This window comes from Nycticebus coucang, chromosome 20 (assembly GCF_027406575.1).
Source record: "Nycticebus coucang isolate mNycCou1 chromosome 20, mNycCou1.pri, whole genome shotgun sequence".
In the NCBI taxonomy this organism is placed as follows: domain Eukaryota; kingdom Metazoa; phylum Chordata; class Mammalia; order Primates; family Lorisidae; genus Nycticebus; species Nycticebus coucang.
Genome location: NC_069799.1, coordinates 32,896,581 through 32,911,568, shown reverse-complemented (window position 1 = coordinate 32,911,568; position 14,988 = coordinate 32,896,581). Strand labels below are relative to the sequence as shown.

General features: G+C 43.1%; 1 protein-coding gene across 2 annotated transcripts in view; it reads right to left on the bottom strand.

The window, feature by feature from the left end:
* Window positions 1–9,195, bottom strand: part of LOC128572655 (zinc finger protein 208-like) — a 46,194-nt gene extending 36,999 nt beyond the window's left edge. For both annotated transcript variants that reach the window (XM_053572669.1, XM_053572671.1), the window contains exon 1: window positions 9,021–9,195. Coding sequence is in view for 1 of the 2 variants with exons in the window: in XM_053572671.1 (XP_053428646.1) it covers window positions 9,021–9,023 (3 nt within the window). In the remaining variant the exon portion in view is untranslated. The remainder of the gene's footprint in view (window positions 1–9,020) is intronic.
* Between the last annotated feature and the right edge of the window lie 5,793 nt (window positions 9,196–14,988).

Below are 14,988 nucleotides of genomic sequence, written 5' to 3'. Positions count from 1 at the left end.
CAAAGAACGTCAATGCATAGCTATAGCCAATCAGTTCTTGAATTTGGTTTCCTTTTTTTTTTTGAGTCAGAGTTTCACTTTGTCACGCTGGGTACAGTGCCCTGGCAGCATAGTTCACAGAAACCTCAAACTCCTGGGCTCAAGCAATCCTCTTGCCTCAGCCTCCCAAGTAGCTGGGACTACAGATATGTCAAGACCCAGCAAGAAAAGTAAATGAACTAGAGTAGGATCAGTGGGAAATAATGAAATAAAATAGATGAAATAAAACCAGAAAGACAAAGATGTGAAAGACAGAGGTGGAATTGAGTGTCAAAGACAGAATTGGAGGACTGGGCTCTTTTTCTCTATCACCACCACCCAAGTGCCCGAACAGCTTTATTTTTAAGGAGGCATTACAAAGTTGTTTTTCAAGGAAGTAAGACACATGTTCAACTTAATTATGAGAAGAGAAACAGGCACAAAATCCCAGGTAAACATAATCTATTATGACTGTGTGACCTCTGAAATATGGGCAATACTACACATCTAAAGATTAGCTGGAAAATGTACATGACTGCTTTGAAGTGCAGCTGTGAAGTTAAAAAAAAAAAAAGCTAAAGTTTTAAGGAAAATATATTTTTCTTCTGCTGGGTTAAAAGTTGAAACTTGGAGAAAATATGTTATCTGTTGAGGAGGACTGATAGAGGGGGGGTTGTCCCCTGAATGTTCTCCCAAGCTGCAGGAGCCCTGCCCCTCACAGCTGGCTCTCTACAGATACCCAACCACAATGCCCTGCTATTTTTTAGAGTCAGGGGCTCACCGTTGCTCAGGCTGGTCTTGAACTCCCAAGTTCAAGCGATCTACCCCCCTAGACTTTGCAGAGTGCTAGAATTATAGGCATTTTGGAGGAGATAAAGACTCCCACAATCTTCTTTAGCTATTTGTGAACTTAGAATGCACGTTAAGGCTGGGTGTGGTGGTTCATGCCTGTAATCCTAGCACTCTGGGAGGCTCAGGTGGATGAATTGCCTGAGCTCAAGACCAACCTGAGCCAGAGAGACACTGTCTCTAAACATAGCCAGGCATTGTGGTGGGCACCTACAGTTCCAGCTTCTTTGGAGGCTGAGACAAGAGAATCACTTACACCCAAGAGTTTGAGGTTGCTGTGAGCTGTGATGCCATGGCACTCTACCAAAGGTGACAAAGTGAGACTCTGTGAAAAAAAAAAAAGAATGCACTTTAAAACAGGTAAATGATTTATCACCTGTCTGGACTTTCAGGAATGCCTAAATAAACCAACATTAACACTGAACCATTTAGCTAAATGGGGCATTTGGGTATCAAAGCAAAAAGCTCAAATCTGTCTGTAGAAAGTGAAATTTCTTGGTTTTCAAAGAAGACCAGGTTTTCAAAGCCTGGACAATGCAGCCTATTGAAAAATAGAAACAATTTTTTTTGTTCGAGACAGAGTCTCACTATGTGACCCTTGGTAGAGTGCTGTGGCATCACGGCTCACAGCAACCTCAAACTTTTGGGCTCAAGCAATCCTCATGCCTCAGCCTCCCAAGCAGCTGGGACTGCAGGTGTTAGCCACAATGCCCAGCTAATTTTTTGTTGCTGTTGTCATTGTGGGTTATCTGGCCCGGGCTGGGTTCAAACCCACTAACTTCGGTGTATGTGGCTGGCATTGTAACCACCTTGCTATGGGCACTGAGCCAAAAATAGAAACAATTTAATATTACATTTTCCAACCCCTGCAACTAAAAGACAGCCTTGGAGATGTCTGAATGTGACAAGTTTCTGCCAAGTATGGATTCCTAAACCCTTGCATAAGGCCTTGAAAAGACAGGAAAACATAACCTTGCATTAGATTAAAGAGTGTGACAAAGCCCTGTGCAGGGATCACAGGAGAAACCTACTCTTTTAGGTGGTGCCTGTGGCTCACTGAGTAGGGCACTGGCCCCATATACCAAGGGTAGCGGGTTCAAACCTGGCCTCGGCCAAACTGCAACAAAAAAATAGCCGGGCGTTGTGGCCGGCACCTGTATTCCCAGCTACTCCGGAGGCTGAGGCAAGAGAATCACCTAAGCCCAGGAGCTAGAGGTTGATGTGAGCTGTGACGCCACGGCACTCTACCGAGGTGACAAAGTGAGACTGTCTCTAAAAAAAAAAAAGAATCCTGCCGTTCTCCCTTAGTTGGTTCACCGAAAGATCAACGCACAATTATGGTACATTAATAAGAGAAAGGTTTATTCCCAAATACCATGTGCATGGGAGGAGAACCACAAGAATGATTACCCAAAGTCCCAGTGATGTTCAGAGACGTTTCGAGATGCCTTTTAAAAGGGAGAGGGGCAGACTGTGGAAAGTATGTGCAGCAAGTGGTTGCTAGAGGGATGTGTGTAGACGGGTGGAAACAGATTGATTTACAGATTAACCTCAGAGACAGGTCTTGTGCTTCAAATGACCTCAGGGTCACGTCTATTGTATGCAATAAGGAAGTCAGCTGCCCCTACTGATTTTAAATCAGGTTGCTCAGGTTTTACGTACATAGAGAAAAGGCCTCTTCCAAAGCTTTCTGTTCATAAATGGCCTTTAATTCAAAATATTCTTTATACCAAGGAATCATATTTTGGGGTAAAATTTCCTTGGCTCCTTCACCTGCACAAACGTAAAAGTCTTTTCAAGGTCTCTGCTCTCGGCCTGAGGCAAGAGAGTAAAAGCAAATCTAAATTCTGTCTAGAAACTCCACACAGGCATTAGCCAGACAGTCTGTGACACATACGAAAGCCACTAATTACTACCTCTACTGCAGCAGATGTCTCTGTTATCTATATGCCCTTTGCCTGAGATGTGCTGGACCTATGTAGTAACCTTGTAACTTCCTTAACCGTCTGTCGCCTTTGAGGACAGGTAGCCTGGTAGCAAGGGCGCGGGCCAACCTGACCTTCCCCTGAATCACAAGACTTTTACGTCACTCCCATCCCTCATGTCTTTCACGGCTTTCACGTGCACCCAAGCCCTAAAAAGCATCAAGGAAAGGCAAGACATTGAGTCGGTGGGCGTGGTTTTTAGGATACTAGTCCGCAGAGTCTTCTAGCCGGTGCATAATGGCGCCTGTGGCTCAAGGAGTAGGGCGCCGGTCCCATATGCCGGAGGTGGCGGGTTCAAAACCAGCCCCGGCCAAAAAATCACAAAAAGAAAAAAAAAAAAGCCCCTTCCTCTTCCAACAGGTGCCTGGAGTCTTTTGTCTGCATAGGTTCCTGCTACAGGCCTGCCTAAGTTAACAAAATTTCTTTCTATATGTGCAGGAAAGACAGGGGTTTGGCCTTGGAGGACTGATGCAAACAACTGGCACTATCCCCAGATCGTCCCATATTTACCTTATCAATTAGACTTTACAGCTAGTGGCTGGCAACTTGTGACGTTTTAAAAGAAACCTTGGGACAACTGACTCTAGTTTATGCCTCTCATCAGGGCATCTTGTCCCTACTTCAGCAAAAAAGAAACTTTTAGTTGGGCGGCGCCTGTGGCTCAGCGGGTAGGGCGCCGGTCCCATATGCCGGAGGTGGCTGGTTCAAACCCAGCCCCGGCCAAATTAAAAAAAAAAAAAAAAAAAGAAACTTTTAGTTAACTACAAGTAGGATGAGAAGATATCAAGCTATATTACATAATAACCCTGAAATACGGTTACAAGTGATCCTTGCATTGAACCCAGCCCCTCTACCTCCAAATCCTACAGGTAATTAAACAAGTCTTTTTCTGGCCAAGGAGACGTGTCAGACAAACCTTCCAAAGAGGTAGACTGGACTCTGCGGATGGACGGAAGCAGTTTGTTGAAAAAGAAATGTGAAGGGAAAGTTGTACTGTCGTGACTGTAGAAAGGCTGGGAGAAATGAAAGCCCTTCCACCAGGGACTTCAACCCAAATGCTGAACTAATTGTTCTAACTACAACATTAGAACTGGTGGCACCTGTGGGCCAAAGGAGTGGGGCGCCGGCCTCATATGCCAGAGGTGGCAGGTTCAAACCCAGCCACGGCCAAAAACTGCAAAAAAAAAACAAGTTTAGCAGCTGTACAACCTGCTTCTAGAACCTGCCTTGCTTCCCCACAAGCTGGTAGTCATGCACTGTCCAGGACACCAGAAAAGACTTAATCCTGTACCAACAGAAAACCAGAGAGTGACACCGTGGTAAAGCAAATGTTGCAAGACTGACAGTAACAGCCCCCTTAATGCCACCTCTAAACCTATCTGATTTCAATCTGACCTGTAAGAAAAGAAACAAAAAATAAAAATTCTGTGACAAAAAAAAATAGTTTGACTCATCAACAGCCAGGGACAGATCATGCTACCCAGAAGTCTAACACCTCAGGTAACTAAAAAACTTTATGAGATGGGCGGCGCCTGTGGCTCAGTCGGTAGGGCGCTGGCCCCATATGCCGAGGGTGGCGGGTTCAAACCCGGCCCCGGCCAAACGGCAACCAAAAAATAGCCGGGCGTTGTGGCGGGCGCCTGTGGTCCCAGCTGCTCGGGAGGCTGAGGCAGGACAATCGCTTAAGCCCAGGAGTTGGAGGTTGCTGTGAGCTGTGTGAGGCCACGGCACTCTGCCGAGGGCCATAAAGTGAGACTCTGTCTCTACAAAAAAAAAAAAAAAAAAACCTTTATGAGATGACACATTCTCACGAAAAAACTTTAACCAAGTTCCTTCCCCCATAAGTTGTAAATGGGCACCTTATCCAGATAATAAAAAATAAATACTCAGTGTTTGCTTTGCACAGGAAACAACCCCCAAACAGACAACAGATCTAAAAACCACTCTGACCATACCAGAACATAATGCTGTTTGAAAACTAGCTGATAGGGCGGTGCCTGTGGCTCAGTTGGTAAGGTGTCGGCCCTATATACCGAGGGTGGCGGGTTTAAACCCGCCCTGGCTGAACTGCAACCAAAAAATAGCCGGGCGTTGTGGCAGGCGCCTGTAGTCCCAGCTACTCGGGAGGCTGAGGCAAGAGAATCGCTTAAGCCCAGGAGTTGGACGTTGCTGTGAGCTGTATGACGCCACGGCACTCTACCAAGGGACATAAAGTGAAACTCCGTCTCTCCAAAAAAAAAAAAAAAAAGAAGAACAAGAAAACTTGCTGATAGATTTCACTCAAATACCCTCATCAAACAATCTGAAATATTTACTAGGATTAATGGTTACTCTTTCAAGATAAGTAAAAGCCTTTCCCACGCAAACAAAACTACATAAGTAATAAATGTCCTTCTGAAAAACATCATCCCCCACCTCCCCTTATGAATTCCCCAGAAGTCTTCAAAGTAATAATGGTCTGTCTTCCATGGCAGAAGTTACATAGAGGTAAACAAATTGCATATAGCCCGGAGACCTCAGTCACCAGGAAAAGAAAAAAATAAATAAATTAGACACTAAAATACTGCCAAACGATGCCAAAAGATCCATTTACATTAAAACCAGGTATGGCCCCTCAAATTACTCCGAATAAAGGTAGCCACTAATCCTCACAAAGTTCTTTGTAAGAAACCCTTCCAGGCAGTCTCAATTCAAATGTCAGGACAAGTGGAATATAACCCTAAAGTACAAAAGTATGTACAACAAATGGAGAAAGTAGTATTCCTTATTCACAAGATCTCTCTTCCTAGATCTCAGTCAACCCCTACAGGAAGTTTACATCCATTTTATCCTAGTAACCAAGTCCAGCTAAAAAACTAGACTAGTCCAGAAGATGTTCTATTGATGACACCCACAGCAATGAAACTTGCAGGACTAGAAGCCTGGGCCCACCATACTCCACTGAAGCCATATCTCACTCCAGAATCAGCTAATGCGCACAAAAACTAGATGGTCTCTTCTGGAGGAAACACCACATTAAGAGTGAAGAAATACAATCCCATCATCTTCCTCTTAAGACTACACACGGCAGACTATAGACTATAAACATCGACTATAAACATACACCTCAGAACCTTGTCCCATTTGGATGAAATTGAAGGAAAGTACTACCATAAGAATGTGACCACCGGGCGGCACCTGTGGCTCAGCGGGTAGGGCGCCAGCCCCATATGCCGAGGGTGGTGGGTTCAGGCCCGGCCCCAGCCAAACTGCAACAAAATAATAGCCGGGGCGTTGTGGCGGGCGCCTGTAGTCCCAGCTGCTTGGGAAGCTGAGGCAAGAGAATCGCCTAAGCCCAGGAGTTGGAGGTTGCTGTGAGCTGTGTGAGGCCACGGCACTCTACCAAGGGCAATAAGTGAGACTCTGTCTCTACAAAAAAAAAAAAAAAAAGAATGTGACCACCTCTCGCCCCCTACCATGACATTGTGACCTTTTGTAACTGTTCCAGGAGATAGCCCCGAGCTGAAGCAGATGAAAGGGCTAAGCAAATGTTTAACTGTTAATCTTGTCTTAAGACAGTTGAGGAATGAACCAGAGTTCTTCTTATCTAGAAAGCCCCTGCTATGCCTGCTACCCCTCCCTACTTTATGGTTAAAGCCCCTGCTATGTCTGCTACCCCTCCCTACTTTGTGGTTAAAGCCCCTGCTATGTCTGCTACCCCTCCTTACTTTGTGGTTTTTGCCTTTATAAGCTTGTAAAACCTGCTGTTCAGGGCTTAACTCCTCTGCTCCTGAGAGAGTTACGAGCTAAGCCCCAGCATGCTAGAATAAAACCCTCTTGCTAATTGCATCAAGTGCCGTCTCTTGCAGTTGATTGCGGTCGTGGTCCAGGACAGAGTGGGGGTCTTGTCCCAAGTCTTTCAAAATAAAAATTTATAGCCTGATTTAGCCCAAAATGTCATAAATATGTCTGCTTTCTGTCTTACTAGAAGTACTTATGTAGAACAGCTATTTACTTCATGCCTAATGAAGATGTGTACCTGCTAGAACTAATCAGAAATGTCACATTTTCCCCATATATCCAGAAGATATCACATACTCAAATATTTATAGTTAAAAAACAACCACTACTGTCAAGAAAAAAGGTACATTTTCTATACAACTGAAAACTGTAACTACTAGTCATAATAAAAGGTGCCCATTCTCATACACTAACCTTAATAATTCCTTTCTTAAAAGTAACTTAACCACCTTTGTACCTTATGCCAATAGACACAGCAAGCAACCCCAAAGACAGTTTTTTTTTTTTTTTTTTGGTAGAGACAGAGTCTCACTGTACCGCCCTCCGGTAGAGTGCCGTGGCGTCACACGACTCACAGCAACCTCTAACTCTTGGGCTTACGTGATTCTCTTGCCTCAGCCTCCCGAGCAGCTGGGACTACAGGCGCCCGCCACATCACCTGGCTATTATTTTGTTGCAGTTTGGCCGGGGCTGGGTTTGAACCCGTCACCCTCGGCATATGGGGCCGGCGCCCTACTCACTGAGCCACAGGCGCCACCCCAAAGACGGTTCTTATTATATGGCACACAGTCTTTTTCATATATCCCTGCTAAAACACAGGGAAACCTTGTTCACTGAGATTAACTACTTTTCTACCCCGGGGATAAAACTTTAAGTGCAACCTGTCTAAAAACATTAACCTCCCTGAAACGTATAACAGCCAACTACACCTTTTTAGCACTGCTAAATACACCATCTTACACATCCGTGTGGTACCAACACTAGCTATTGGACTCGATTTGCAAGTTAGTCCATTGGCCTGTGCCATCCTCAAGGCCCTTAATACTTCTCAAGCCATAAATGCGCTGAGCATTGAATTAAAGCAAGCTTGAGGAGCTATACTTAAAAAAAAAAAAAAAATCAAGCAGCCATTAATTATTATTCAAACACAATCGTAGATGTAAAAACATTAAAAATATATACTGCTTCAATTCATCTGTTTCCAACTCATTAAAAAAGTTAAAATGTATAAAAGACATAGTCCAAATAATACAGCGAACAAGATTTTTCAGAATATACAACATTTCCTTTTAAAGTATTGTCATAATTACCCAACATTACCTAGTCTTAATATATTACAAAATACAATGTATACCATACGTACCTACCCACTGTTTCACAAATTTCATATTCTTTTTCTTTTCTTTTCTTTTTTTTTCTTTTTTTTTTTTTTTGAGACAGAGCATCACTTTATTGTCCTTGGTAGAGTGCCGCATAGTCACAGCTCACAGCAACGTCCAACTCCTGGGCTTAAGCTATTCTCTTGCCTCCACCTCCCGAGTAGCTGGGACTACAGGCACCTGCCACAACACTTGCTGCAGTTGTTGTTTAGCAGGCCAGGGCCGGGCTCGAACTGCCAGCTTTGGCGTATGTGGCCGGCGCCCTACTCAGTGAGCTATGGTTTTTTTGTTTTTTTTTTTGATGGCCATTTTCTTTGATTAGTTTTCTAAGTGTTATATGTATTGAACTTGTCTACGTGTTGTTAATCACATAAGTATAAGAACTTTTTTAGTATAATTTTTAAATTATCCACTATATAAATTATTAAAATTTGTTACATAGACAAAACAACATTTAAAAAATTACTCTCGCTGTTCTCCGGAATTACTAGCCTTGCGAATAAAGACTTCTCACTAATCCAACTCTCTGTCTCTGGGATTAACTACAATAACAAGCAGCCGAGCCACTTTAGGTTCGCAACAGCTTTAGCCACAGCGCCCGGCGCTAAATTTATTTTTAACAGCAGAATGGAGGTACGAGTAGCCCCAGGGACTACAGCCCCTCCCAGGCACAAACCCACACACCCAGCTGGGATTCTTCCCCGAGGATCCTTCCTTTGTCACCACGTGGGAGAGACGCCCGGCGCTGCAGCCACACAGCTGCTCAAAGAAAGCTCTGGGCCTTGGTCCAAGTAACCGCTCCAGGAAAGGGCCCCAGAGTCCCAAAGTCCCAGATATCTGCCTTTTTTCACCTTTCGCTCACAGGGGTCTGAGGGCCAAGGGGTCCCAGTGGCAAAGTTCGGACTGAAGACTCTAAAAACTGAAGTGAAATTGCCTGGTCCGGCTGCAGCCACTTCTGACTCCAACCACGCCCCTCCCCCTCTCAGGACACCCAGTCTCCTAGACTCACCATTTCCCAGCTACCGGGATGTCCCGGCGTCCTCCCTACAAATCTCCCGGGACCTGCAGGTCACAGGGTGACAGAAGCTGCTGCAGAGACACCTGGATTCTCCGGGAGATGCAACAGTTGAAGAGGAGAACCCAGCTCAGAGCTCAGCAAGAGGCGAGCTCCGCTCCGAATTCCTGGAGCCGCCTCCTTCTTTCTGTCTGCGCATCTGATTGGGCAGTTCATATTACAGCATCCTTGATTGATAGGCGCTCAGGCCCCACCTCTGTGACCTTGAGTGACAGGCATGCCATCCACAAGAGGCTGAAAGAGACCAGAATGCTAACGGTTTCTTGACTGCAGGACTATTTTATTCTTTTTCTCTCGTTTTTAAATTAAGGGCAGGGACCATGACTTTATTCATCTGGATATTCCAGGGCCATCACGCTTGCCATGCAGTGACTGTTTAACAAATTTCGATTAAACTCTATTTAATGAGTGTTTAGTCTATGCTAGGCTTGGACAATTGTTATTTAAATAGAAGTTAGATAGCCGGGCGTTATGGCGGGCGCCTGCAGTCCCAGCTACTCCGGAAGCTGAGGCAAGAGAATCGCCTAAGCCCAAGAGCTGCAGGTTGCTGTGAGCTGTGATGCCACTGCACTCTACCCAGGGCGACAAAGTGAGACTGTGTCTCTAAAATAAATAAATAAATAAATATGAGTTAGACTCTGTTTTGAAGGAGTTTTCAATATACATCATGGTGTCTAGGTAAAAACATGCACAGAGGCTGGACGCCTGAAGCTCAAGCAGCTAAGTCACCAGCCACATACACCTGAGCTGGCAGGTTGGAATCCAGCCCGGGCCGCCAAACAACAGTGACGGCTGCAACCAAAAAAACAGCCGGGCGTTGTGGTAGGCGCCTGTAATCCCAGCTACTTGGGAGGCGGAGGCAGGAGAATCGCTTGAGCCCAGGAGTTGGAGGTTGCTGTGTGTGAGCTGTGATGCCACAGCACTCTACCCAGGGTGACAGCTTCAGGCTCTGTTTCCAAAAAAAAAAAAAAAAAATGCACAGAAATAACTTAGTAACCTGACAGATGGAAGACATTGGGAGTTGCAAGGAAAGGCTATGGCAGTTCAGAGAGGGTGAAATTACTCTGATTCTTCAGGGAGGGGGTTCTTCAGGAAGCTTCATGCAGGAGGTGGTATTTAAGCTCCCAGCTAACAAGCACAAGGTAGGGGTGTATGGTGCACCTCCTGGGTGAAGGGTTGAGGTAATACGTGAATTTTACCTAACCTACCCTGTAGGTATTTTTTATACATGGCTTTGTGCCTTCTCTGGGACGCAGCTCTGTCTGAGGGATATTTGTCTTTAACCCTAAAATAAATTATATTCATTTATTAATTTTAAGTATATGTAAATATGTATGTGTTTATACGTACACACACAGTAAATACGTATTTTCCATTCATGGAAACAAAATATTAACAATTATACATATATTTTTTACAATGAGAAGTTATATATACAGGGTGGTTTGTGTGCAATTTAAAATACTTTAGTAATTAAACTTAAAACTTTTCTATTTAAACTTAACTTTAAAGTAGTTTACTATTTAAATCGCACACGAACTTTGTGTCCATTCTGTATTTAGAACTAAACAGCTGGACTTGGTTTAGATAATCCCAAATTTATGGGCAACATCCAAAGTTTCATAATCAGGAGCCGGTGGAACATACACCTTCTTCTCTCCATCAGGCCTGTTCAGGGTGTTGACCTTGGCCACATCAATGTTCTTCACAGCCTTTTTGACCTGGTGCTTGCTGGCTTTGACATCCACAATAAACATGAGTGAGTTGTTTTCTTCTCTCTTCTTTATAGAGGACTCAGTGGTCAGGGAGAACATGATTATGGCACAGAGGTCAAGCTTGTTTCTCATGGGGGAGGTCTTCCTGGGATATTGGGCTGTATCTGGAGGAGCTACAGTGTCTTAGGCCACCAAAATGTGAGTGACATACAAATACTCTTTTTTTTGTATGGCTGTGGTTGCCTTTGAGCACAGCCTTCTTGGCCTTCAATGCCTTTGCTTTGGCTTTGGCTTTGGTTTTGGCTTTGGGAGGGGGAAGAGCTTCCTTTGGGTGCCATCTTGTGAAAAGCCACAGTTCTTTTAAAGTTTGAGATTTCGTTTAATTTTTCTGAAGTGTGATCTTTTGAGGAAGCAGCCTGAACTTTTGAAAGGAAAGAGAGTCCTCTAATCCACCCTGTCCAATAGAAATAAAATGAGAGCCACATGTGTCATTTCAAATTTTTTAGTAGGCACATCAAAGAAAAGATAAAGAAATAGGTTAAATTGGCTCGGCACCCACAGCACTGTGGTTACGATGCCAGCCACATACACCGGGTCTGGTGGGTTCGAACCCAGCCCAGGCCTGCTAATCGACAATGACAAATGCAACAAAAAATAGCTGGGCATTGTGGTAGGTGCTTGTAGACCCAGCTCCTTGGAAAGCTGAGGCAAAAGAATCACTTAAGCCCAAGAGTTTGAGGTTGCTGTAAGCTGTGACACTACAGCACTCTACCAAAAGCAACATAGTGACACTCTGTCTCAAAAGAAAGAAAGAGAGAAAGAGGTGAAGAAAGAAAGACAGAAAGAAAGAAAGAAAGAAAGAAAGAAAGAAAGAAAGAAAGAAAGAAAGAAAGAGTTTAAATTGATAGTTATTTTTTATTTAATCTAATATATCCAAAGATACTATTGTTGTCATAATTGAACAATAAAAAGACTTTAATGAATTACTTTGGTCATGTTTCTTTAAAATTCGTTCTGTATGGCGGCGCCTGTGGCTCAGTGAGTAGGGCGCCGGCCCCATATGCCGAGGGTGGCGGGTTCAAACCCAGCCCCGGCCAAACTGCAACAAAAAAATAGCCGGGCGTTGTGGCGGGCGCCTTTAGTCCCACCTACTCCGGAGGCTGAGGCAAGAGAATCGCGTAAGCCCAAGAGTTGGAGGTTGCTGTGAGCCGTGTGACGCCACGGCACTCTACCGAGGGCGGTACAGTGAGACTCTGTCTCTACAAAAAAAAAAAAAAAAAATTCGTTCTGTATTAAGTGTATAGCACATCTCTGTTCAGAAGAGCATGTGGCCATTTTCAGCCACATTGAAATATAGCTCTGACCCTTCTAACCTCAGAGACATGACTTGCAGAAGCAATACTTTTTTGTTCTTAGAATAAGGGAACATTCTACTACCTATCATTATTTCTCTTCAGATCCAAGGGTAGGACAAACAGAGCCCCAATTGGGAGCAGAGGACTGTGTGCAAGAAATGTCTACTGATGGACACACATTTCATGCATTGCTTCGTGGATGCCTATCTACGTTTCTAGTATCATACAGTGTCGCAGACCGCCAGTCGAATGAGTCTCAGTCCGAGGGCTTTTAGGGTGAACGTTACAGGTGGATTGGAAGGTCGACGCAGGGTGATTTGACAGACTACTACACACCACGAGTGATGAGGAAAGTAGCTGCACTTTATTGATTTTTAAGTCTGGTATTTATACATTTTCTTTCCAGGGTTAAAACAATGTAATCATTATTTTGCTTATGCTTGTAAATTATCTTTGTGCTTCCAATTATCTTTGTGTCTCCATATGTGGTTTTTCATGCACTATATATTTTCAAGGTTTTGCTCTTTGGAGGGAGGTGGTTTATTTTTTCAAGGTTTTTGTTCTAGGGAAGTGGTTTCATTAGTAACACCTGGTTGCTTCCCCTTATCTAGGAATGTCAAGGCTTGTAACTTCTCTTAGTTCTGTAATTGTTCTCAGTTTCTTATGATCTCTTTTAAAAACAGCTGAACATATTCTTTTATGTATAATACTTGACTACTACTATATATTTTTACTCTAATTAGTAACTATATTTTGATTTATAGTTAATTGCTTGTTAAACATTAAAACTACTCTATTGATTTGTGTTACATATGAAAATTAGTGAAGTAAGACATTTTTCTAAGTAAAGTTTTACTAATTAGTGAAGTCAGATGTTTTTCTAAGTAGAGTTTTACTGCAGGAGGTGTCATGTTGGAACATCTTGTTTGCCGTGCCTGCATTCTCTCGATGTACTATTTCAATTCACTGACATTTATGGTGGGGACGTGCTGTTGTACAGGCTCTCTTGGAGCCACTGAGTCCGGCACAGCCATACTTGCTGTGTTTAATTGTGGATCAGTAAGTCACTGTGTTTATTCTTAGTTTCTCAAGACAATCAGGCAATAAACAGGCATTCAACTCACCAAGCAGGTTTCAAACACGTTTCAGGGTAAAGGTCCTTTAGGCTTTTATGCCGTACCTCATGAGTTCTTACGTTCACTAAAAGGCATGCTAGGCAACTTATGCGCTGCTGTCGCAAGCCAGGGGGACTGGGGGCAACGCTCCGGGGAGCACTCACCGCCTTACCACAGTTTTTACAACGCGGACAGAGCCATCCCACCACGGCCAGATGCCGGGGGTGCGGCATTTCCCCCTTTTTTGTTAATGAAACGTAGTTCAAAGAGGTCTTGGCGAACAGCCTTTAAGGAGGAAAAGACACAACGAAGGAGACAAGGTAACAGTAAAATAACACAGAATATCAGGCATCCAATAATGACAATAAACACAATGTACTGAATCCAGGATAAAGGATTTAAAGATTTGAGATTGTCAGAGAGTGATTGAGCCAGAGCATCGAGAGATGTACTAGGTAAATGAGCTTCACTGATGGCAGTGATATCCTCTTGGAGGGTATGTAAGTCATGTGTAATATCATTATCCTTCCACACACCTTGTAAATGTGCCTTTGTTTTGTTCCAAGAGGTGGAGAGGTTATAAGGTAGGGGAGTGACACAGATAGCTGGAAAAGCAGAGTGACATCTAGTTTGAAGTTTATGTTGTATGAACTTTATATCTTGTCCTAGAGCTAAAACTACTTCTTCTAAGATGTTAAGTTTCGCTTCAAGTTTATTATCTATGCTGGCTTGAGTCATTAAGGCGAGAGTAATGTTGTTGCTTAAAGAGTTAACAAAGTGAGCTGTATGGATTTCCTGAACTAGGGCAGTAGTAGCCACTGCAAATGTAGTTACTAAAGAAATTAAAGCTAATATTCCTAAAATTAATGCTGCTACAAATCTTTTAGGTCGGATTAATTGATTAACAGTATGTAAAACTTGTAAGGCAGAATTATCATACCAGGGATCATCTTACAAGTCTACAGGCAAAAGTACATAAGAAGGTCTTTTTACAATTAAGACAGAATTAAACAATCTTTCATTGAACAAATCAGTAGAAGTGAGACAATTAGTCACTTTACAAACAGTACAGGATATATGATATGAATTGGCTATTGGTGTAATAGTCAAGTACTTATTAGGGGCTAAAAGTAAAGCATATGGATATCCAACACAAACTCTTACGGATATTGGTGCAGGATTAGACATATCAGGTTTTGTTTCTAAAATTAAGTTGGAGGCAGCAACTAGTCTAAACAAATCAAAATGTAATTGAGTATTATTCTTTTTTTGGGTAAGCCATATAGGTTCAACAAGGCCAGGAGTAAACCATCGTTGAGTAGGTCGTGAGGGATTAGACCATGGAATGGCACTGTCAGTTTCATGAGTTAAGTCATGTTTAATACAGGAAGTACGGGAATAATCCCAAATAGTTACTTGTGAATTGAAAGGAATATACTTACTGACAGAATTTGGAAATCCACAGGAAAGCCAAGTAGGTGTACTAGTTAAAGAGGATTTCCAAAGCTGGTCTTTATCTTTATATTTGTCATTGCAATTAGGAATAGGTAGATGGTTTTGAGATAAACAAGTTTCATGATAATTAAGAGATCCAATAGTTTGTAATTCATATTTCCAAATATCACGTTTATGAGGTTGATTAGGGTTAGGAGCATCAGTAAGGAACGTTCTATAACTAGTAGGTAAACAAAAGGGAGATGTTTTGCCTCTTAGAGTA